We start from the raw sequence: 26,888 nt of genomic DNA on the forward strand, positions 1-26,888 counted from the left end.
TCCTGGAGGCCCTAATACAAGTCGGGTTGGACAGAACTCCTGGAATTGATGATCTCCCCTACGAATCAGATTTGAGGCTGTCGCCCATTTTTATTTCTTTACTGGTTTTACTATTTAACTCCTTGTTTAGGAACGGGTATACATCTCAGCATTTTACGCAAAGATAAAAATGGTGGTAATGGCATAGGTAACATCCGGCCTTTATTTTGGCAAAATCTTAGCAAATCGTCTGCAACTTGTCTTGCATCGGCTAATAAGTCCCAAACAAACTTGTTATGTAAAGAGCCGGACCATTCAAGATAACTTGCACACGATACGTTTGATCATAGAAAAAGTCGAAACAGAAGCGGCGCTGATCAATTTAGATCAGCCCAAAGTATTTGATAGTGTCGATCATCGTTACCTAGAGGCTGTTCTTTCCTCGCCTGGATTTGGTCCTCAGTTTCGCTCTTGGATTGACCACTTGTATACAAACTCCGGTGCTATAGTGGAGGTGAATGGTGTAAGATCTAGGACCTTCAATTTGTCCATGGCTATTCATCTGGGTTGTCCGATTTCACCAATGCTTTGCGTGTTTGCGTTAGAGCTTTTTCTGTGTAAGCTTAGTGTGAATCCCGTCCCTCGCAGGATTACTTTACCTGATGGTTTTACCCCAGTAAAGTATACCGAGGATGTGGCTGTGGTTGTAACGAGCAGTGCTGAGACTAGAGACATCGACATAGAAATAAGACAGTTGGAACCGATAGGGGCCAAAATCAACTCCGATAAGTCTGTTGGCTTACGCATTGACGCCTGGAGGGGGGGGGGGGTGAGGGGCCCTTTGACTGAACAGATGGGCCTTGCAAGATACTCGGCGTCTGGTTTGACCCTAGCCTCCAGTTGGAGAAAAATTGGTCGCAAGTATTGGAAACAAGGCCACATCCTATTTGTGGTCCTTAAGAAATGTTACTCTGAAGGGTCGAGCGCAGGTCTGTAATTCACACATTTACCCCCTCATCCTATACTGTCTATCAGTGCTTTCACTCCTGGAGACCTCACTAGTAGATCTGGTGCTTGCTCTTTTAACGTTCTTATGGCGCGGAAAGTAAGCCATGATTAGCTAGCGAGGTCTGTTACTTGCATACCTACTAGTAGCGTTCGTGTGTGTGTGTGCGTGTGTATGTGTGTGTGTATGTGCGTGTGTGCGTGTGTGTGTGCGTGTGTATGTGTCTGTGCGTGTGTATGTGTGTGTGCGTGTGTGTGCGTGTGTATGTGTGTGTATATGTGTGTGTGCGTGTGTATGTGTGTGTATGTGTGTGTGTGTGTGTGTGTCAGTGGGTACAACTCTCCCACATCCCAGACTTCATGGGCTTATAATGACTAAACCTGGCTAGATGAAGGCCCCCTACCTAGGGATAATGCAAACTATTTTTCAAGGTTATAGCCTATGTATATATACGCCGACACAGCCGACACAGCGACACTACAGCCGACACTATGGGAGCGATCATGACAAAACCTGTCAAGATAATGGTCCAACCTAGGGACGATGCACACCATTTTTCAAAGTGAAGGCCAAATATCAAAGTACATAGCCTGTGTATATATACTCTCTTACAGTCCACGCCACTGGACCGATCATGACAAAATCTGGCATGACGATGGTCCCGTACCTAGGGATAGTGAACACGATTTTTTAAGGTTAAGGAAAACTGTCAAGGTCGAAACTTTTCTAGTACATATATATATATATACTAGAAATACTACTTCGCGCGAAAGAGAAGGACACAAAATGTTTTAAACATTAATATTAATAATAATAATAATAATAATAATAATAATAATAATAATAATAATAATAATAATAATAGAATAACAATAACAAAGATTTCGCTGGCGACGACTACTATTGAGCGCAACCAGTTACAGTCCTTTGAAAATTTCATCTCTATTTTTCTCGTTATCTACTGAATATTTTAATGAAACCTATATGAAACTTGTTCCTTATTAAATTTTAAAGATTTTGTTTTCTGAAAGAATTTTAAAAATATTAATATAAAATAGTTATTTTAAAGTTTTTGTTAAAAAAATTTTCAGATTCTCTCATTATTCAGATATTTATGACAAAGAGGGAGTTGCAAAAAAGAGTTGTGGTGTGAGAAGAAATATAATACAAACTGAAATATAGAGAATATTCAGACCTGTAATAATACAAAGAGGGGGTTTCAAAAATGAGATGTGGTGTGAGGGGAAATACAAACCGAAATAGAGAGTAGGGGAGTTTTTATAAATACATGCAAAACCACATTCATTTTTTTAAATCCAAATTAATAAATCAAATAAAATATAATCTTAAAAAGATAGGATACAAGTTAGGAAAGCATTTCATCCAAGGCATGAAAATTGTTAAACAAAATGTTTTTAATATACGCTTTAAAAATAAAGGTACAAGGTTGAAATGTATATATATATGTATTACCTTTTATTCTTTTTATTTTTTATTTATATGTAAACCACTTTAAACTAGGCGTGAAGCCACTTAATGTTATGAGCTAGTAACTGGATTAACAAATGACCGTTCCTAATCTTTCAATTAAAAAAAAAACTAAAAGTTTTTTGTTTTGTTTTTTCAGCCAGGACTGTAATCCATACAACAATGACTACGCTCCCGACCGCATCATCAATAAAAGATCGTGAGTGAATATTGTTTTTCTTCGTACAGTCTGCTTTTACTATCTACATTATTTCGTACATTTAAGTATCTCAAACACTTAATACACAATTTTTACTGCCTACCAATCTTTGTATGTATTCTCCAACTAGCAGGATAATCCCGACGTGTCCCGGGATTGAACGATGATCAATGAATTTTCCACACTTCCAATACTTTTATTGTCGTCAAAATCTGGGAAATCGCTTATTTTTGAATAAAATCGATTGATTGCTTGCTCTATAGTCGTGACCCTTCCGTAGCCCACAGGAAGAAGCTTCACGTGCCTCCCCCAGTGACTTCCACGGTACATTGTGGTCTATTTTACACAATAGAGAACCTATTGTGGATTTTATAAAATTATTCTTATATACAATCGCTTGGAATAGTTTTAAATACGAACGTCAGCTCTCATGGTTCAGTTGTGTTCTAAATAGAAACATTCATTTCGAACGCGCCCCTATCTTATCAAAGAACCAAGTGTTGATTTTATATGGTTTGATGGTGTGATGATTAAACTGCTCAAATTTATGATTTAAAATTAATATGTTAAAATGGATATATAAATATAAATACTAATATTTATACGAAAATCATATTCCAATATTCGAGAGAGAGAGAGAGAGAGAGAGAGAGAGAGAGAGAGAGAGCGAGAGAGGGCGTCAGTATGTGATCTTTTAGCGAAAATCCTGGGTACAGTTGTGTATTGTGTATTGAATGTTTATTGTTTGACATATTTTTCATGTTGGTAAGTTCATATTATGGAGGTCCTCTTATATAACACTTTTAGAATTTTTATTAAGTTTATTCATAATGAGGTTGTTGTACGTATCAAATCTTATGTTGTCTGAGTTGATCGGTTTATTTTCTGGTATTATTTAGATAGTCTTTAATTTTTTGAAGGTATTATTTATAGTTTTTATTTTACGGTTCATGTATTTATGCTTTTTTAATCCTCAAATTCTTAGCAAGGTTAAGCATGTGAGTTTTAAAATTTTCCGAGGAGCGCATATATGGTTAACATGTCCTTGATTAAATGTTGAAAACTTGGTTCTACGATATATGTTTTCCTCAGTAAAAATTTCAGCTGTATTCTAATCCGGTGTAATAATATTATTCTGTTGTCCTCATTTTAGTATAAAAACTCTCCACCTGATCCTTTTATAAACAAATTCACTGCTTGGATCATATCCATCATGTATACTTCATGTATTGGTATTGCTATGGTCTTTGGAGAAAAAGTGATTTCCTCCTTAGAGAACATTCTGTCTATATTAGTATATAATGCAGCTCCGATTCAAACAGTAGTTTTATTTTTATAATTCTTAATGAATATATATATACATATATATATAAATAAATATATATATATAAATATATATATATACAGATATATATACATATATACATACACAAAGTTAAATTTATTCAGAAGGTAATTAAATTTTAATTAAATTGAATTAAACGAGGTTATTAAGAGTGCTCGATAAAAAAGCGCAAAATATATTTTTTATTTATATGGACAAATATTACAAAGTGGCTACACCAGATATGTTAATGTCTCGACAACGTTTTATTTTTTTTAATATTTCTGCATTTAAGGACCAGACCCCTTCGGTGGAATACAAACTTTATTGAGTCGCCTGACGAGAACATGTGAATCTTTACCGACCATTTGTTCGAAATATGAGCATATCCAGTGTAGCAACTATGTAATATTTGTCTATATAAATAATATATTGCACTATTAACTAAATACTGGAAAATGCTTTTTCTCGGTAGTATGCATTATTTCTTAACCAGTCTAAACTTAGTACCCAAGCCAAATTGCTCTACTCTTAACCAGCTTTTTAACGGATTCTTCCAAAGAAAATTAATACCTCACAAATTGAATGTTCCATTACGGTATCGCATAAAGGTAAAGCTCGAATGCACAAACAATTCTCTATCGAGGTTAGATAAAGCCAAAAAGAAAAATATATATATATTTACGCATAACTATGTAAAGGAAGATTATTTTCAAATATTCTTCTAAACTGAGAACGGAGTAACGGACTTATATAAGTTAAAATGCTCGAGGTAGTTAAAGCCAACAAAAACAAAATAAAACAAAAGCATTGTTGAATTAAAAATAAAATAAATAAAAATACAGAACCCAAGATGCCCCCCTACCCCTTACTCCTTAAGTAACCCGGCATAAACCAGTTAGGGCGACTATCTCTTCCCTCTTCAGCGCGGTCAAAGTTTCCAAAGCTAAGTTACGCCATTTTCTATCTATCATTTGGAAATCCACCTGTCTTGATATCGTAAAAACTTATGTATTGCAGACATTATTTTTTATTCATTTATTTATTTTTTTTCCAGGTTTGACTAAATTTCTGAGCATTTCAACTGCACTTATCTTTCGTTTGCTCTTTTTTCTGTTTTTTTTTTTCAAATTATATTCTGCACTATTAACTAAACACTGGAAAATGCTTTTTCTCATCAGTATGCATTATTTCTTACCCAGTCTAAACTTAGTACCCAAGCGAAATTGTTCTACTCTTAACCAGCTTTTAAACGGGTTCTTCCAAAGTAAATTAATAAAAAATTATCGACCTCACAAATTGAAAGTTCCATTACGGTATCGTATAAAGGTAAAGCTCGAATGCTCAAACCATTCTCTATTGAGAAAAAATGTAAGATTATTTTCAAATATTCCCCTAAACTGAGAACGGAGTAACGGACTTATATTAAGTAGATATTAATAAGTCCTTATATTTTTATTTTACTTTTATTTTTCTCTATTTTTTTTTTAAATGGAGAGTAGACAATACACTGTGGTTGTGTTATCGGCAGCTCCAGTAACTCTCGCTTCTCCTTTTTTTGTCCCTCAGTCCTCATTTCCAATGAGTGATTTTTCTGACAAAGGGTGAAGAAAAAGCTGCTTTGCAGGTCGGTAATACTTCGTGAACAGTAGCCTGAGATGTCGGAAATTTTTCTGTTTCTATGTCTATCCTTGTGGCCACGTCACTAGTAAGGGTGTTGGAGATAAACAGTTCGTCTCGGCTGACGTTATCCGCCTGATAGTCAGGGACCCGAACCTTGGTTAACCACTAAGGAGGCTGTCCTATCACCAGGTGTAAAGTACTGGCCCTGCTGTATTGCTATTTGGTGAATGGATTCTGGACCATGCAGAAGTTTCTGGTGGGGCCTCTCGATGCCATACTAGTGGGTAATTGTTACGGCTTTACCTTATCATGTGCTACAAAAAATTGCTCTCTTTCTCTCTCTTACTTTCCCTCTCTGTCCTACTCTAACCAAGTCTATCGACCTGTTCCACAAACCCCAAAAACTCAACATATCTAAAAAAAAAACACACACACACACAAACGAATAAACCTAGAACTCCATCCTCCAACGTAGACCCCTACTACCATGTCTCCTTTTCCAACATCAGGGGTCTACGTTCCAACCTTCCAGAGATTTAAACTCAATTACATAAGACGAAACCAGACTTACTCTTTCTAAGCGAAACTGGCATACGGCCGACCACTTCCCTAGATGAGTTCATAATAAAAGGATACTCTAACTTAACATCTAAATCTGACCCCCAAGATCGCCATGGGCATGGAGTATGCGCCTACATTAAAGATGGCTTCCCATGTGGTAGAGATATCGCCAGAGAAGACCCTAATTTACCTTATATGTGCTTCCGGGTTGCACTTGCTTACATCACCGCATTCATATTTGCTCTCTATCGCTCCCACGACAGCGGGGTTACTGTCCTTAAGAGTATATCTGAGAAAATTAACTTCATCCTGTCTGCTCATCCTTCGGCTACCATTCACATTTGCGGTGACTTCAATGTCCATAACGTGGAATGGCTGATCCACTCAAATGACAGGTGATGAGGGGAGGTTCTGTCATGATTTTGCCATTGTCTATGACCTCACACAGATTGTTCGGGAGCCTACCCGTGTGCCCAATACTACGGGTCAGTATGCAAGCCTTCTAGACCTTTTTCTCACAACTTTCCCTGAGCTATGTTCATGTTCCGTCCTATCTCCCCTGGGATCCTCCGATCACACAGTTGTATCAGTTAAGATAAAAATGAAATGTAATAAGTCTTCAGATATACTTCTCCACCGTAGTGTATATCGATACTCTATGGCTGATTGGGATAGCTTCCGTACATTAATATCTCTGCATTCCATGTTTAAAAAGGATGTATACTCTATAGTATCAGACCTTACCGAATGGTTAACTATAGGCATAGACCGATTCATACCATCCAAAATATTCCAACAAGAACCTAGCAGCCAGCCATGGTTCTCCCCAGAATGTGCCGCTGCCATTGCGCACAGAAATCACTTTTTCCAACGCTACCAACGTAATAGATGTACTGAGACTAAAGTTGCCTTCAGGACTGCCAGCAACCACTTAAAAGAGTAATAAAAAATGCAAGACAACTATATGCTCAGTCCGTCAAATCCAAAGTAACTGCGCAGCGGCTTGGTTCCCACCAGTTTTGGCAAGTAGCAAACAGAATCCTGAACAGAAGCGTGCGTTCCATCCCAACCATTATCAATGGACCTGAGGTCATCTCATCAGCATCAGAGAAGACCAAACTATTCGCCAAGAACTTTGCAGCTAACTCTACCCTCTGCGACGAAGGGTATCAATTCCCCGTATTTCCTCCTACAACAGACAACACCCTATCCAACGTACAAATATCTGTGCACGAGGTCGCCAAACTAATCAAGAACCTTGATTCCAGTAAAGCAACTGGCCCAGACGGCATTCCAATTATAGTGTTGAAAAAGCTTCAACCAGAACTTGTCCCCATACTTACAAAACTGTTTAGGCGTTGCCTTAAGGAGGAGTGCTTTCCAACACCCTGGAAAACCTCGTCAGTATACCATGTATTTAAGAATTCAGGTGATAAATCATCTCCCTCTCAGTACAGACCAATAAGTCTCTTGTGTGTCATGAGTAAGTTACTGGAATCCATATTAAATAAAAAAAAAAGTAGTAACCCACCTCAGCAGAAATAACCACTTTAGTGACATGCAATATGGTTTTCGATCTGCTAGATCTACAGCTGATGTGCTAACAGTTATATCCCATAGGATTAGTGAATCTCTCGACAACGGCTTCCTTTCTAGAGCAATTGATCTTGACATATCAAAGGCCTTCGATAAGGTTTGGGATAAGGGCCTTCTTCACAAGATTTCCAGCTACGGTATGACTGGAAATGTTTTCTTAATAATTAAATCATTTCTCTCTGATAGGTTCATAAGAGTAGTCGTTGATGGGCAGAAATTTGAGGCCCACAGTATTAATGCTGGAGTCCCCCATGGGTCCATCCTGGGCTCAACTCACTTCCTGATCTACATCAATGATCTCCCAAAACACATACTAAATTCATCCGTTGACATCTATGCTGATGACACGACCATCTACGGCAACACATCAAAGGCCGTAAATGATAAAGCTCTCTCTGATTCCCTCTCCTCTGATCTTGAGCGCGTCGTTCAGTGGGGAAAGAGATGGCTGGTTACTTTTAATGCCTCTAAAACAAAACTCCTTACTTTACATCATCAACGCTCTGTTCCTCATCTAGCATCAATTGAAATGGATGGCTCTCGTCTTGGGGAGGCCTCATATTTTGACAAGCTCCTGGGTTTAACTTTTACTCCTGATCTCAAATGGAACACGTATATAAAGTCTGTTGTCAGGGCCGCTGGGAAAATGGTAGGATCCTTCTACCGCTCTAGAAGATATCTCACTACTGATGCAATTCTCTATCTATATAAAAGCCAAGTACGTCCAAAGATGGAGTGCTCCTGCTACATCTGGAATGGAGCTTCAAAAAGCAGCCTATCCTGCCTTGACAAAGTACAAAATAGACTTCGTGGCTTAGTGGGAGATTTCTTCTCTTCCCTGCAATCTCTCTCCCAGAGAAGAGACGTTGCGAGTCTGTCTTTGTTTTATCGTTATTTCCATGGCAAGTGTTCGTCCGAGCTTCAATCTCTGGTCCCACCTCGTCAATCCTTCATGATAAACACCCGTCTAGCTAAAACCACTGCCAGTAATTTTCCCACTCTTTATTTGTGCCTAGATCAAAGGGTAGATTCCATGAACATAGCTTTTTTCTGAGAAGTGCACGCCTGTGGAATTCTTTTCCGTTTGCCTGTTTCCCACTTAACTACTACTTTGACGTCTTCAAGTCCAACATAAACAAATTTCTGATTAATCGCTCCCTTAAGTAAGACGCTTTATCAAATCTCCAATACCACTATCACTACGATATTATCCCATTGATTATTGTACACAAAATAACCCTTATCTCCGAGTGGCTTACGGACCTTGATAAGTGGTGATACCCATGTAATATATATATATATATATATATATATGTGTGTGTGTGTGTGTGTGTGTGTGTGTGTGTGTGTGTGTGTGTGTGTGTGTGTGAATATCGTGTATGTCATGATGGGTTACGAGGTGAGTCTTCAATATATGACTGTCTATGTAAATTTATACGATGAGGAAGAAAATCGAAGAAGTTATAGAAAGATGTTTTTTAATCATATGGAGGTGACGGTTATAAGTGGTTTTCTCGAAATAGGCGACATGCTAGCTCAGTATATATGTGAAAGGGTATTCGAATAAAACCTTAGTATTAAACTAAGTACAAATTATAAAATAATAAAAGAAATCAAACGAAGTACAAATTATAAAATGATGAAAGAAATCAAACAACGTATAAATTATCAAATAATAAAAAAATCAAACAATGTACAAGTTATAAAATAATAAAAGAAATCAAACAAAGTACAAATTATAAAATAATAAAAGAAATCAAACAAAGTATAAATTATAAAATAATGAAAGAAATCAAACAAAATATAAATTAAAAATAAAAAAAGAAATCAAACAAAGTACAAATTATAAAATAATAAAAGAAATAAAACAAAGTATAAATTATAAAATAATAAAAGAAATCAAACAATGTAGAAATTATAAAAGAATAAAAGAAATCAAAAGAAGTACAGATTATAAAATAATAAAAGAAATCCCAAAAAGTATATATTATAAAATAATAAAAGCTATCAAACGCAGTATAAATTATAAAGTAATAAAAGAAATCAAACAAGGTATAAATTTTAAAATAATAAAGAAATCAAACAAAGTACAAATTTTAAAATAATAAAAGAAATCAAACAAAGTATAAATTATAAAATAATAAAAGAAATCAAACAAAGTATAAATTTTAAAATAATAAAAGAAATCAAACAAAGTATAAATTATAAAATAATAAAAGAAATACATGGTACAATAAAATAATAAAATATAAAATATAAGAGATATAAATGAATAAAATAAGGGATAAACAAGTGATAAAAAGATGATAAATATTAAGGAATAAAGGGTTAAATAGTATAAAATAATACAAAATTATAAAAAATATATAAAAAGAACGAGAAGGATTTAATATAACGAATAAAAAAATACAAAGTAAGACAAAATGCAATGAAATATAAATAAAAGAATAAGAAAAAAAATTACAGTGAGAAAAAGTTCTCAATTGTAATGAGATGTCATCAATGAGATGTTCAGGTCAAAGTTGAATGCAAAGCAGCCATATTGGGAGTAATTTTTTTATTGGGAATAAACAAAACCTTTATATATATATATATATATATATATATATATATATATATATATATATATAGTATATGCATATACACACACAGACATATCTCTCTCTATTGTGACATTCGCTGCTGGGTATGTATATACTTGATCTATACAAACTCGGGAAGGACCGATCAGCGAATGCGCTAAGCTATGGTTCTCCCTTCTAGAATCCAAAGCGCGCTGAGGTTAGATGGGATAATGTTTCCATTGTAATATTTTATATACATCAAATAACAAAGAGAAGAAAAAAGAAAAACAAACGACGGGTTATGTTTTAATTCCAAAAATCACGGGTGCATCACGCGCGATTCTTCTTTTATTACTAAATATAGAAATATATGGAGGGGGAGATTCTTTTGGTTGTTTGTTTTTTTTATAATAAAAAAATGAAATGTCACATTACTCATTTATATATATATATATATATATATATATATATATATATATATGCCAATTCAATATACCGATGTTGAAATAATAACCAATCATTCGCACATTAAATCGGAATTTGATTCCTTTTCTCTTTTTTTATATTTAAAATGAAATGTCACATTACTCATATATATATATATGCCAATTCAATATACTGATGCTGAAATGATAGTCAATCATTTTTTTTTAATTTTGTGTTCATAGTGCATCCGCATTTCATGACATAGAAAAGAGGACATATCTGCGAAACGTTCTAGGTCTCTTCCGAGAATCATATTGGTTGCTTTCTCTCTTTTTTTTACGTAATTAAAGCCCCCGTCATGAAAAATTCTTTTTCATATTTGTCGTATCGCCTTCCGCGTTAAAAGAAAAATGCCTGTATTTACCTTAGGTTTTCCAGGTTCATATTCCTCTTTCTTTTTTTAATTTTTTTATCTTGATGCGGTTAAATTGGTAATTCCTCCTTTTTTTAAATTCCCACGTGGTGCGCTGTGTCTATCCCATTTTTCCATCTTTTCGGCAACTGACTCTTTTTGGTTTTCTTTTTTTTTTCTTTTTCCGCCTTAGTTATCTCCCTTGGTCCTCGCTCCTGCTGATATTCTTTCCCTACGTTCTCTACCTTCTCTCTCTCTCTCTCCCTCTCTCTCTCTCTCTCTTGTCAACGTGCCGTTTCGACGGGTTTGTTTGCTGTTTTTCGTAGGGGCCCGTCACACTATATATATATGTACATATATATATACGCACACACATATATATATATATATATATATATATATATATATATATATATATATATATATGACTGATTGATTGCTTGAATCTTATCTTCAACAATTGGGAGATATTTTTTTAGTTTTGTTTCGACTGTTATATAATAATGTTATAATACTTATATAATATTTATATAATATTCATATAATATTTCTAATATTAATATTTGTATAATTTTTATAATAGTTTTATATTATAATTAATAGATAATTGTATCGACAATAATAAATACGTAATCTGCATGATTTAAAATATTACATTTAAGTGTATCTTACAACCGGGCAACGCCGAGCGGCTTGGTAATATATATATATATATATATATATATATATATATATATATATACTAGCCGTACCCGGCCACGCGTTGCTGTGGGTCAGTGTATTTAAACGGAACACATTCCTCAGAAAAAATTGCATTTTGTATTGTTTATTTATTTTATTATTTTTGCAATTTTTTTATCAATAAAAGTTGGGTTTTCCCCCAAGAAAAGGTGAATTATATTCCATAAATTGTTAGGTGAAAGTTTTTTTTTTTTCAGGAATCTTTTTTTAAAGGAAAGTTGGCAATAAACATTTCTTTTTGAAAACAGAATTTTTATTATAAAAAGAAAAGATGAATGTTTTATATGAACACTGTAAATAGTTAGTTGAAAGTAGAGAAAAGTTAGATTTTTTTTGAAGAGAATGTACAAATTTTTTTTGTCAGTAGATGATAAGAAAATAAACGGGAAAAATACTCCCATCATTAATTAATTCTGCAAAAAAAAAAATGTTGGTTTAGTGTTTCAACATTTGAACAACGCTCGGCTGAATCTGGTGGTTGCCGGTCGAACCCTAAACTAATTGGAATCCGGTGCGGGGGGGTTAAATTCTGCATGAGTACCATTCTTTTTAATTTTGTCTTTTGTTCAATTTTTGTGGGCTTTTAGCGCTAGCAAACTAACAAATCTAACCAAAATGCAAAAAATTCAACAATTAAATCATTTTAATAAGTGCCCAACTCCTAATACAAATCCTTTTAAATCAATCCCCCTTATTGGAAACACTGAAAGGAAGTACGAAACCAAATTATTGCCAGTATATTTGGGAGAGGTTCTATTGGTGTATCAGAAAGTGGCCATTAAAAATGATGATCAGAACCTTAATAATTTAACTTACTATTTTTTAAGCTTATAACTACTTGAAAATATAATTCAACCCCTAATTTTTTTTCAATTAGCAAAGACCATATTTTTGAAACTAACAGGTTTAATAGCAAATTATGCAATATTTATTTCTTTAAAGCGGTTTTCTTTTTAAAAAATATAAAGAAAATCAATATATTTTGACTTGCTTATAAATATATGTATATATATGCCAAAAAAATCACTTACCTAAAAAAATATTATTAAATGGGTAGTTCCATTCTTCATTGTTAAGAATTTATCCATATTTATATTTTAAAGTCCATGTATTTTTTAAATAAAAGGATTTTTTAAAGCGAGGGTCCTAGAAAATCGAATTTTTGTAACATGTTTTGCGCGAAGCGTTAAATATCTGCTGCTGCTAAAATGAAATTTATGAAGTATGGTTTCGTCCAAAGGCATAAGTAATGTCTCTTTTTTATTGCGTGTGTTAACCAAAATTAGTAATTTTCATCCTCCGTAGTTAAAAAAGAAACGCACATTCACTCATAAGTTTTTCCCCTAGAACAAAAAATCCGCTTCATCGATTTTTAAAAAATTCTTTTAATGAAATACACGAGTTTTTGATTGATATATTTTAATACTTCTTCACCAACTAATTTTACTTTTTTTAATATCTAAAAAAAGAAAACATTCAATGAGATAGAAAAATTTGCCGTCAGCGTCTGGTATTGACGATATAAGCATAACATGAGCTTTCATTAAAAAAAAAATCAACGTGTTTAGAAAAAAAAATGTTTTACACTTTGGACATTACAGGTAAATTTCCAAAAAACTATTCTTTTTTTGTTTTAAATTTCAAAATGGGGGTGTGAATTTGAAAAGAAAAACGTTTGTCCAAAATATTATGTTTGGTTTATTGGCCCTGAAAATATCGTAAAAATTGAATCACTAGAAAAATTTTGATAGATTTTTAAAGTTTAAAAATTGAAAAATATTTAACTCGTAAAATTCTATTGATTTTATTACGTAAAAAATGGCTGCATGAAGGCACGCCGGCATTTTGTAAACATTTTGTAAACATTTTTTTTTTTTAAATAAAAAATAATGTTTCTATTATTGTTTAAACAACTTGAATAGTTTATTTTGAAAGTATATTCCATATAGAAAATACACTTTTTTATATTTTATTCGCAGTTTTCTGTTAGGGGTGTCAAAAATTCCTCCAAATTACTGATACATCTAGAATTTCTATTCTTTTTCTTTCTTTCTTTCTTTCTTTCTTTTTAATATTTTAAGCAGATTTGTCACTCAGCTAGCAGATTTGGTTCTTGTACACTTTATTGCCGACATTGGAGACGCCATTTTTTTTCATGCACTAGCTATCCAAATCTAGGTGAGACATCATTATAAGGCCGAACGATTGCTTCCGGAAAGGGAAAGAATAAATTTACCAAAATTTACATTTATTACTTCCGGAAACGATAAATTAAACTAAATCAATTTACCAAAATTAACATTTATTACTCCCTTAAACTAAAATTATCATTTATTACTTCCAGAAACTTGGTAAACCGATATTACTGGAGAAAATGAATCTTGACAATTCAAAAAAATATTTAAAATTATTTATTTGTTCGAAAAGAAACCCAAAAAAAACAAAACACACAAACGAAAAAATAAACAAAGAAACAAAAAAAACTAATAAATGTTTTGGTTTTGTTTTGGTTTTCAAATGGCGCTCGCCCTAGGTTAAATTATTATGAATATATCATTTCGCTTTTCTGTTTTTCTTTTTAAATGACGACTTTTTTTTAATGGCATTTGCGGATGGGTATGCTGACATTTGTTTTTTTAATTTCTTTTTAAATGACTTTTATTTTAATAGCATTTGCGGATGGGTAAAAACCGAAAAAAATAACTAAGCCATTTACTGACATTTTTTCGGTATCTTGACTTTGATAAAATTTATTTGGTAAAAATATTTGTAACAGTTAAAATTATCAGTAAATGGTTTAGTTATTTTTTTTCGTTTTTTACCAATCCGCAAATGCTATTAAAAAAAAGAAAGTCGATAAAAAGTCATTTAAAAATTAAAAAAAAACAAATGTCAGCAAATGCTATTAAAAAAAAAAAGTCGATAAAAGTCGTCATTTAAGAAATTTAAAAACAAATGTCTGTAAAAGTGAGGCATTATTAATAAATGTTTAGTAATTTTTCTTTTAATATTCATAAAGAGTAAAAATGGAATGGAAATTTAAATTTCGCTCCGTTTTAATCTTTTTTTTTAATTGTGCTTCTCCCAAACAAATATAATAACATTCAACAATTGTACTTTATATATATATAACACAAAATATTAAAAATATATATATATTAACAAAAGAGAAATAATTCCATTTTTAAACGAAAAAAGTCAATTTGGTATATAAAAGTTCCGTGTAGTGATGTCACGTGATGACACGCGGTTTGAAATAATTGTCCCCCCGCCAAAATGGCCCATCCGTACAAAGAAAACCAAATATTTATTATAGAAAAATTACGTATAATGTTATAATTACAAAGAGATATATAGAAACACGCATGCGTACCGTAAACATATTATACCAAAATGTGGAAGCCATCCGTCCAGTGGTTATTTAGACAATTAATTACGAACGAACCAAGAATTACATTTATATATATATATATATATATATATATATATATATATATATATACTAGCTGTACCCGGCCACGCGTTGCTGTGGCTCAGTTTGTTAAAATGGAACACATGTGAAAGTAGAGAAAAGTTTGATTCTTTTTTTCAAGAGAATGTACAAATTATTTTTTAACAGATGTTTAGAAAATAAACAGAAAAATACTTCCATCATTAATTATGCAAACAAAATAAATAAAATGTTGATTTAGTGTTTCAATATGCTTATAAATAACGATAAAACTTGCTGAGTATGCACTGTTTTACGGTTGTTGTAAAAATGGAACGGAAACTTAAATTTCGCTTCGTTTTAATCTTTCTAAATTTTTTAATTGTGCCCCCCAAACGAATATAATCAAAGCAGTAACATTCAACGATTGTACATTATGTATATAAAACACAAAATTTTTATTTAAAAAAAAAAAAATTTTTTTTAAGTTAATAACGAAAGGGAAATAATACCATTTTTGAACGAAAAAGTCAGTTTGGTATATCTTTTTGTTATTTTTTACATAAGTCCAGCTTACCATTCACATTGGAAATGTCGACACTTATAGGTTATCGGGTACGTTTACAATGAATAAACACTCCAATCTAGTAGATGTATCAGAATTTTTGTAGGAATTTTTGACACCCCTATCACGAAACTGCGAATAAAATATAAAATTCTCGTAATTTCTCTTTTAAAAGTGGGTTGTTTATTTTCTTTATAGATTATACTTCCAAAATAAACTATTAAAGTTGTTTTAAACGTAATAGAAATATTTTTTAAAACAGTAATGAATTTTACGAACTCAATATTTTTCAATTTTTAAACTTTAAAAATCTATCAAAATTTTTCTATTGATTCTATTTTTACGATATTTTTAGGGTCAATGTGAAATTTTATGCTCTTTTCAATTAACCGAATATAATATTTTAGATAAACGTTTTTTTAATTCACGCCCCTCCCCATTTTCAAGTGTCTAGTAAAAAGTAAATAATTAATTTACACACCAAAGTTTTATATATCACAAATTGAAGAGAAAAGGTCAATAAGTAATATATTCAAATTTAAAACAAAAAAGTAGTGTTTTTTAGAAATTTACCTGGAAAGTTCGAAGTTTAAAACTTTTTTTTAAAACCACGTTGTTTGTTTTTCTTTTGTTTTTTATGAAACCTTGGTCCTTGCTCCTTTAATTGAAAAAAATTAGGGCTTGAATTACATTTTTCGAGTAGTTATAAGCTTGGAAAGATAGGGGGTAGAATAATTCACGCCTCCCATTTTGAAATGTCTATTAAAAAGTAAATAATTTATTCACCAAATGTATATCACAAATTGAAGAGAAAATATATATCACAAATTGAAGAGAAAAGGTCAATAAATAATATATTCAAATTTAAAACAAAAAAGTAGTTTTTTAGAAATTTACCTGTAAAGTCCGAAGTTAAAACCTTTTTTTTTTAAAACATGTTTTTTTGTTGTTTTTTTTTAATGAAACCTTGGTCCTTGCTCCTTTAATTGAAAAAAAATTAGGGCTTGAGTTACATTTTTCGAGGAGTTATAAGCTTGGAAAGACGGGGTGGAATTATTCACTATTTTTCACGAAATTCCTTACACACCTACCAATCTACCCATGTTAAGAACGGCTTTCGGAATAGACACCCCTAACCTTGCCAGAATACCCGAAAAGCTATAAAGTTGACGTGTCGAATCTGAACGATGAGTTGGACGTAATGTAAAAATGTACCGAATTTAAAAGGGAACGAAATTCAAATTTCCGTTCCATTTTTACAACCGTAAAGCAGAGCATTCTATGCAAATTTTACCTAACTTACTGTATTAATGCTATTTTTATTTTTACCCCTGAACTCACGAACTTCTTTCCACCATTTTGCAGCTTCCGTTTATGCTACACGCATGCACGCTGTAGCATAAACGACGGCTTCACCAAGCAAACTACGTTGGGGGGAGGGGATTTTTTTTCCGGACATAGAATTTTCTAATTTTCAAAAATACATTATAGCGCTTTTTGGGTGGAAAATTTAAAATTAGCTGAAAAAGAAATAAAATAGGAAAAGGAAAGCACACCAAGTTGGAGTAGGGGGGTAATTTATCTGTTCCCCCCCCCCCGGAACATAGAATTTTCAAATTTTCCGTAAGTAACGCACCGACATTTACCAATTAGAACACCATTTAACATTTTTCGAAGATTTTACTTTGTACATCGGGGGTGCGAGCGGGGGATGTGATGTTGGGGCGCGCGTGTGCCCCAACATCACATCCCCCCTCCACAAACAAATTAGAGTGGTCGGTGTTCTGTAGTAGCGTATCTGGATATTTACCGAAAAAAAATTACCCCCCCAACTTTTATATTTAATTTCAAATTTTCCGCCATCTGAGAATGCGCGTAGCGTAGAGTGCTACAACGCGCGCTCGCGCGTAGCGTAACCGGAAGCTGCAAAATGGTGGACTGCGCGCTCGCGCGTAGCGTAACCGGAAGCTTCAAAATGGTGGACAGTAGTTCGTTGGTTCAGAGGTTAATTATGCAAACGGTAAATTTGCCCCAAGTTTGACTATCAGATTCGTTGTCAGCGACCTCAATTACCTATAAAAAAAAAAAATTAGAGTGGTCGGCGTTTTGTAGTAGCGTATCTGGATATTTACCAATAATTTAGGTGACTGAAATAGGAATCTAATTGAATCGTTAATTTCCTGAATAGTATGCGAGAATTCATTTTTCTTCGAGTTATATCGAATTCATTAATACGGACTTTAGGGGCTTTTTTCGTAATGTTACTGTAAAAATTATTTTTTATTGTTACAAATTACGATGCTTTTAAAAAAGCAAAAATAAATTCTTGCGTTTTTTATTTACTACTGAAAACCATAACTTTAGTAAAGGTATTTTAGTTTAAACAAAATAAAACATTTTCACCAAGAGTTAAGTAAAAATAATTAGTTCATTATATTCTGCGATCATTATTTGATAAATACTGCACTTTTCATTAAAATTCGTTAATTTCCTGATTTTTGATGAATTTTTAAGTAAAGGGAGGAATCAAAATGTGTATACACTTTGAGCGTCGGCATTCATTATGTGTGTACCTACCAAGCGACCACGTGTGGTTAATTTAAATTAAATTTCAATCACATGGTTACATTATCAATAATCATGTAATTAAACACATTGAAAATTTACCGATATTGTAAACACATTCTGTTTACATTAAGCCTGTAGTGTTTTTTAGTGATGCAATGTTGTCAACTGAGATTTAAAAAAACTCCGCGAGATCAGGAGAAAGAAATGTCCAGAAAGTCGCTAGATTTTTTACTTTAATCATCTGAAATTTTCAAAAATCGCTAATTCCCCCCCCCCCAAAAAAACTCCCTATTTTCACTTCCTACCATAAAAAAATTATAAATATAGTATATTCAATATATAAAATGTTCCGTGTTTTCTCACTATATGTTTCTGGAATTATATTGAAGCGGTTAGCTCCCGTATTTTATCAGCTAGTTTTACCTGTTTTTTCAGAGAGGGTAATTTTTTTGCAGGAAACAAATCATAAACTCAAACTTTTTATAATAAAAGTTAAATTGAAATATACTGCAAATTAAACATCACAATAATGGTGCAACATATTTTGAAATTAGAAAAATAAAAAAACAAAAAAACTTTGTTTTAGCATGTTAAAAGTATTTAGGTTGGTAGATAATTAAATTCTACTGTATTGATATAATTTTTTTTTTTTTTTGCTGTTGTTTCTTGCTTTTTACAATTTTCGACTAAATATTTCTAAATTTCGTATTTTAAACTAAACTTCGAAGGTTATAAGGCCCCCCACCTGAAATGTACTTGGAAAAATCGATTTTATAGCGAGATTTAAGAATGGTTAGCCGCAAAAAGGTGAAAAACAAAACAAATAATCAATAAATAATTGTTACCAAAGGCAATAAATGCTACTTTTTTTTACTTACATGAATGAATGTATTTTATGTTTTAAAGTATTTTCAAGCGCTTGCGGGTGTGTGGGTGCGAAATATCTCCAGATTTTCTAGAATTTCCCGCTAGATTGTAAACGAAATCTCCAGATCTAGCAGAAAACCGCTAAATTAGCAACACTGGTCACGTGACAGAAGGCGGTAATAAATAATTGTCCCTAAATAAAAAAATCGCCTATCGGTACAAAGAAAAAGACCTATTTATCATAGAAAAATTAAGTATAATGTTATAATTAAAAAGAAATATATAAAAACACACATGGATATAGTAAACATATTATACCAAAACGTGGAAGCCATCCGTCCAGTGGTTTTTTAGACAATTAATTGCGAACGAACCAAAAGTTACATTTTTATATATATAGATATATAGCTATGTGTGTGTGTGTGTGTGTGTGTAATTGAATAGCTTAAAAAGTATGTGTTCGTAATACTTATGAAACTAATAAATTTTTTTAAGGAATGATCTTTTTTTTTCTTCTTTGTAGCCTGCACTAATATGATAGCCGATGTTTATTTCTTAGTTGATGGTTCATCCGAAACCACAAATGAGAAATTTAATACACAGAAGGAAGCGATCGACCGCATTGTTAGGAATTTTGATATCGGCGCTAAAAAAACCAGGGTTGGCTTTGGAGTGATTGCTAAGAAACCCGCAAATGTACTGGGTTTCCTCGCTGGTTCCGATAAAGCAAGAGCATTGCAAGACATTCGACATAGTAAGTACATTGGAGATAAAAGATATATCCGCAAAGCCCTTACAATGGTTATGGATATCGCGACCATGCCGGATTTTGTCCGATCGGAAGCAGTCAAAGTGCTGGTGCTCTTCCTGGAAAGTGGAGTGAAAATTAACTATGTGATACAACATGAAGCTAAGTGGCTGCATAAATTCGGTGTACATTGTATGGTGGTAAGAATCGGCCCGAAGAAGAAACGCAATGGTTTGATAAAGATTGCAACTACACCTCAACATGTTTACGCCTTTGCCTCTAATCAAATTCTCCTGGAAGAGTCCCAGTTACTAGCAGACAGGATTTGTAGAGTCACTGGGGCATCATTTATCGAACACCATAATAGTAAGTATAGTATATACATATATATAATAAGTAGAGTACATACACATATATAGTAAGTATAGTATACACATATATATAGTAAGTATTGTATATACATATATATAGTAACTATAATGTAAACACCATAATAGTAAGTAGAGTATATACATATATAATAAGTACAGTATATACATATGTATAGTAAATATAGTATATAAATATATATAGTAAGTATTGTATATACATATATATATATGGTCACTATAATATAAACACGATAATAGTAAGTATAGTATATACATATATATATAGTAAGTATAGTATATACATATATATAGTAAGTAGAGTATGTATATGTAGTAAGTAGAGTAAATATATATATATAGTAAGTATAGTATATACGCATATATAGTAAGTATAGTATAAATAGACAAATAGTAAGTATAGTATATACATATATATAGTAAGTATAGTATATACATGTATATAGTAAGTATAGTATATACATATATATAGTAAGTATAGTATATACATATATATAGTAAGTATAGTATATATATAGTAAGTATAGTATATACATATATATAGTAAGTATAGTATATACATATATATAGTAAGTATAGTATATACATATATATAGTAAGTACAGTATATATATAGTAAGTAGAGTATATACATATATGTAGTAACTATAGTATATACATATATATAGTAAGTATAGTATATATATAGTAAGTATAGTATATATAGCAAGTATAGTATATACATATATATAGTAAGTATAGTATATATATAGTAAGTATAGTATATATATAGTAAGTATAGTATATATATAGCAAGTATAGTATATACATATATATAGTAAGTATAGTATATATATAGTATGCATAGTATATATATGTAGCAAGTATTGTATATACATATATATAGTAAGTAGAGTATATATACATAGTAAGTAGAGTATATATATATAGTAAGTATAGTATATATATAGTAAGTATAGTATATATATATAGTAAGTATAGTATATACATATATATATATTAAGTATAGTATATATATAGTAAGTATAGTATATACATATATATAATAAGTATAGTATATACATATATATATAGTAAATAGAGTATATAAATGTATATAGTAAGTATACTATATACATATATATAGTAAGTATAGTATATACATATATATAGTAAGTATACTATATACATATACATAGTAAGTATAGTATATACATATATATAGTAAGTATAGTATATACATTATATAGTAAGTATACTATATACATATATATAGTAAGTATACTATATACATATATATACTAAGTATACTATATACATATATATACTAAGTATACTATATACATATATATACTAAGTATAGATTAATCTACAACAATAAATAACTCATAGATCATATCTATGGTCATGTTGGTCGCGCTTTGAACTAAAATACGAGTACCTTCAATAAGTTTCTTCATTTTTTTGCATTGGCACTTTTATTGATAGTACACATGGGACTTTAGTCTATTAGTTATGTCTCGGAAGTAGAGTGAAAAGCACATCTTATTTTTCTTTTATTAATATTATTTTTTTCCTTTTACACATTTTTGTGAATTATTCCATGGATTTCTGCCTTTGGATTATTATGGACCATCTTCTTCCAATTACGGGATTTCTTTTGATTTTACTTGTACAAATGGAAATTCTTTTAACTTTCTTGAAGTTTTACATTTGGATTTTACCGTCCCTGGATTTTTATCTTCCACCAGACTATCCATTCGTGTGTAATCACCTTTTTCTTTACCATATTCCCTCTGCTTAACTTATTTTGTTTTCAAGTAAGATCTTTTACTTACTTGTTGTTTCATCAAATACTTCCGCATGCAAAATCCGATCCCGCATTTTGCTAATTCCTACCCTTTGATGAGAAGGAGAGTATTTCTTCGAAACTCTGCGGATTAAGGACTATCCATTTATCTAGTGTTTCCTTTTCAGATTAAATATGTTTTTAACTCCTTTCAAAGTGTTTTTTAACATATTTCATTAACTGTTTGCTCATATATATATATATGTGTGTGTGTGTGTGTGTGTGTGTGTGTGTGTGTGTGTGTGTGTGTGTGTGTGTGTGTGTGTGTGTGTGTGTGTGTGTGTGTGTGTGTGTGTTAATAGACAAGTTTTTCTTGTAATTTTGTACAGGATAATCATAAATTGCAACTAATGAACAAAAAATCTGTGAGGAGAATTAAAGCGCAAATATATTTCACAAATTGTTCTTCATTGAAAAAGAATTAGTTTACTATATAAACTAAATAAAGTAATTTTATATCTACCTAACATTATCTTATACGTTACAAAAGAGATTATCTTATTTGGTTTTGTATATTTACTGACTCATAAATATTACTTCTGGTATTTTATTTTGCGAAAAATAATAATTTATATTGAACTGTAATTTTAGCGGATAATTCAGTTCGATTACACCAATAAAACTATTATAACGATTAAAAAGACATCATGATAGGAATGTGGTACTGACTAAATAAACCAGCACTGTAATTGTTGTAATAAACCTACGAGAATATTTTCTATTTTCTCGTGGTGAAATTGAGGGTGGATTTATCTGTATTCTGATATATAACTTGCAAAAAATTGGACATTTCATAAGTTTTAGTCACGTGATACTTTTCTTTACGTTTTATAAATATTGGATTGAAAATGGTCAATCCAAATTCAACTCAAGATGAAAGATGCAAATTTTTTATGATTCTGTATGAAATATATTTACCTTTTTATTTCAGAATGTAGGCGGATAATAGCTGACATCGCTTTCATTATCGAAACGTCAGGAAGGATCTCCCCATCTGATTTCAAAAGAGGCTTATATTTATTGCAATATTTTATAAGACGTAATACGATTGGTCGAAATAGTGTCCGGATCGCTGTCGTCACATTTGGCCAGGAAGTCAACAAGGGTACAGCGTTTGGATTTAACAAATTCAGTACAAATACCGAAACTCTTGAAGGCATAAAGGACATAAAATTTCCAACTAAACTGGGAAATTCAACAAGCACAGCAAAAGCATTTGCTTATGCACGAACTAATTTTTTTACCCGGGTGCGGCAAAATGGTAAGCAAATCGCGATCGTACTCACCGATGGAAGATCGAATGACTTCAGAAACACTAGTATAGAAGCGGAACTTCTGAAAAGAAAAGGTATCGAGGTAACTGTAATAGGTCTTGGGGACAACGTCAACAACCGTTACGTGTATGACATTGCAAGCAGCTTCGATAATGTTATCCAAATCAATTCCTATAAATATAATCATGAGGCTGTTGAAAAACTTATTTCCATCACCTGCAAAGGTAGGTTAACTGTATTGTATACTCATTTGGTTAAAAGGTGTCATTCCAAATACAAATACGACTATAACTACTCAACCAAAGTATAAATGTCTACATCAATGTTTTGAAAAGTTTTGATATATACGAGGTGCTAAAATAAGTTTCCAGACTTTTTTCGTATGGTCAATGTTATTGAATATGAAATTCTAGTCCCCTTCGAAGTAATCTTCTCCGGCTGTAATACATTTGTTGTACCGTTCAAATAGCTTCTTGAAGGCCCCTAGTGTGAGCGTGTCAGTAACCCTCATCACAGTCTTTTTAATCTCCTCGATTGTCTCGTAATACCAGTGTTTAAGGTTTTCCTTGAGCTTAGGGAATAAGCAAAATTCACAGGGAGCAAGGTCTAAACTATAGCGAGTGTGAAGACTTGCCTTGATAGCCATCTTGGTCAAATAGTCGGTGACAAGGATGATATTCTCTACGACCCCCAGGTACAAATCCGTGCAAATATTCCGAATCTTCCGTTCCTTGCGAATAATTGTGTGCACAGTTCCCACACTGACAACAAATTGTGCATTTATTATCTCTATAGACTCACGACGGTCCTTATCCATGGAATTCTTTTTCTAACAAATCAAATTTTGTGTTCTGACTTCCTTACCGCTTTCACACCTCATATCATTCGTCAAAACTCCTTGATTTCATTGAATCTCTTATGCCACTCAAAAACTAATGCCCAGTTCATGAAAGATGGGCAAAAATGTAGTCTGAAGCAATCTATACGTTTCTGTGGTATTTTACCATATCTTAAAACAAAATTGTATTGCATAGCGTTTTTCTATAGTGTTCTCGCGTCCAGATTGCAATTGTGAAATTCATCGGCTGAGACAATCAAGTTTTAGTAGAGTGTATTCAAATACCTGCCGTAGCTATTCATTTGGACATGAAATCATAAAAAGCGGTCAGTCATCTCATAATATACTGAATTTACGAGAGTCTACGGAAATTTTAAATGCATGTACAAAAAAGTCTTGAAACTTATCGAAAGTGCCTCCTATAATGGTTTAATTGTGCTCTAAACAGAAACATTCATTTCGAACGCGCGCTTGTTATATCATAAAACATAGTGTTAATTTTATACACCGGACCTTTCTGTTTGTGTGGCGATAAAACTTCTCAAATGCACTGGCGATGTTAAACTGTGTAAAAGTGGTGAGTTTGGTAAAAATCGGATTGTTCCATGATTAATTATTTTTTTTTTTCAGTTATGGATTTTCGATAATTATCCGAGGCATTCCTGTACAAAGGTTATCTAATAACACTCCCAGCCACATCAGGTACACTTGTATGAAATTTGAAAAATTCGGCCCAGCCGTTTTGGTGTGCATATGGACCGAATACACAGACACACAGTAATATAGTATATATAGTAGATATACTACATAATCAAGTTACCTGACACCTACTTTAGGCTTCTTTCACTCTTTTCACTCTTTCGTTCTTTTCTGATTTATATTGGCCATGAAAGGTTGTTTTGCCAGTTGTCCCGCTTCAAATCTAATTATTTTCCTTGTAATTTCTTTTCTTTTTAACTCTATATTTTAAAAGAAAAGCCTACATATGTCCCTCTACTGCAAGAATGATTAATTCCAGGGATCGGAGTTTACTCCCGCATTTCATTACACAATGTTTTATCCGGATTTTTCAATCTTTCCATACCCCTGGATATTTTTTAAAAAGATTCCAAAGAATATCTTACGAAACTCTTTCTAAACTCACTATCTATTGTAAACTTTGCATATCACTGGATATTTACAACAATACATACTGGATTTGCTGAGCATACCCTTTCATTTTATTTATTAATATAAACTTATACTTCTTTTCAATTTTCTTTCTCAACTGTTTTCAAAAATTGAGCTAACCAGCAAAAAATTCCTCTGGGTTTCTTTCTTTATTCAAATATAGCATAATATATGGCTTTCAAATATAATTAATGAGGATATTCGTAAACATTTTGGTGCTTCTTCTTTATTGTTGCTAATTCGGAAATCGAAATATTGATTTACAAGTGAAACCAATAGTATCTACTGACTTGCCACAGTAATGAAAAAAATCCTGAATCTTATGAAAAATAATCAGAGAAAAATTAATGATTAAATGAAATAGTTTTCGAAGAAATTAGAAATTTTAGCTATTTCCCTTGTGTTTACGTCACATGTCACGTGACCAACTAAACATAGCCGTTTTTCATGAAATCATTGGAGAGCGAAATAATTTTCCCATGAAAATTAGGTAGATAACATTGCTTATTGTTGTAATTGAAAAATTGTAAGGAGTTATGTTATTTTTAATTAAATATCAACATTTCCGCTGGCCGATTTCACTACAATAATGAAGAAACACCCTTTTTATCGGCAGACCTGTACAATGAACACCTGGTATATATATTGTTGGTATTCTTGCATAATTTAACCCAGATCCTCGGGATTTTTCGTCAATTATGGTTCGGGCTCGACCGCCAGTTACCGGTGAAGCCGAGCAAAGTAACAGATGAAGACAAATTTAAAAGCAAACAAACCGGAAAAAATAGAAATACAATAAATAAAAATAAAAAAAAACCTACAGTAAATCTACTGAGTGTATATATATATATGTATGTATATATATATATATATATATATATATATATATATATATTATACACAAGTTATTTTATTGTACATTTAGATTCAACAAACAAAATAAAATGATAAAATAAATAATAATAAAAGAAAAAATTCAGACAGTGTCCAACAGGTCAAAAAGGGGAGCAACGACAAAGAAAACTGTTCAAATAACCGTTGTTTCTTTTCCTTTCTTTTTTGTATGTTATCGTTCTTTCTTTCTTTCTTTCTTTTTTTTTGTATGAACCAATACGTTAAGACGACTTGACTTACAAACTTACTGGGTCTCCGCTTAATCGGGGATACATCTCATTCCAAAATATCTGAGCAAAAATGTATTCGTAGTTTTTGTTATATATTTATTTTTTTGACTCGAGGGATAATGTTCAAATTGAGTTACCGATTCACCATACAAATTAAATTCGTTTGTG

General features: G+C 32.0%; 1 protein-coding gene across 2 annotated transcripts in view; it reads left to right on the forward strand.

Moving 5' to 3' along the window:
* The window catches only part of LOC145268440 (collagen alpha-6(VI) chain-like), a 101,574-nt gene that overhangs the window by 55,464 nt on the left and 19,222 nt on the right, over nucleotides 1-26,888 (forward strand). For both annotated transcript variants that reach the window (XM_080124002.1, XM_080124000.1), the window contains 3 exons: nucleotides 2,613-2,672; nucleotides 19,873-20,463; nucleotides 23,246-23,812. In XM_080124002.1, coding sequence (XP_079980128.1) covers nucleotides 2,613-2,672; nucleotides 19,873-20,463; nucleotides 23,246-23,812 — 1,218 coding nt within the window. The remainder of the gene's footprint in view (nucleotides 1-2,612; nucleotides 2,673-19,872; nucleotides 20,464-23,245; nucleotides 23,813-26,888) is intronic.

Source organism: Euprymna scolopes, chromosome 43 (genome assembly GCF_053919585.1).
Source record: "Euprymna scolopes isolate OS-2025 chromosome 43, ASM5391958v1, whole genome shotgun sequence".
Lineage (NCBI taxonomy): Eukaryota > Metazoa > Mollusca > Cephalopoda > Sepiida > Sepiolidae > Euprymna > Euprymna scolopes.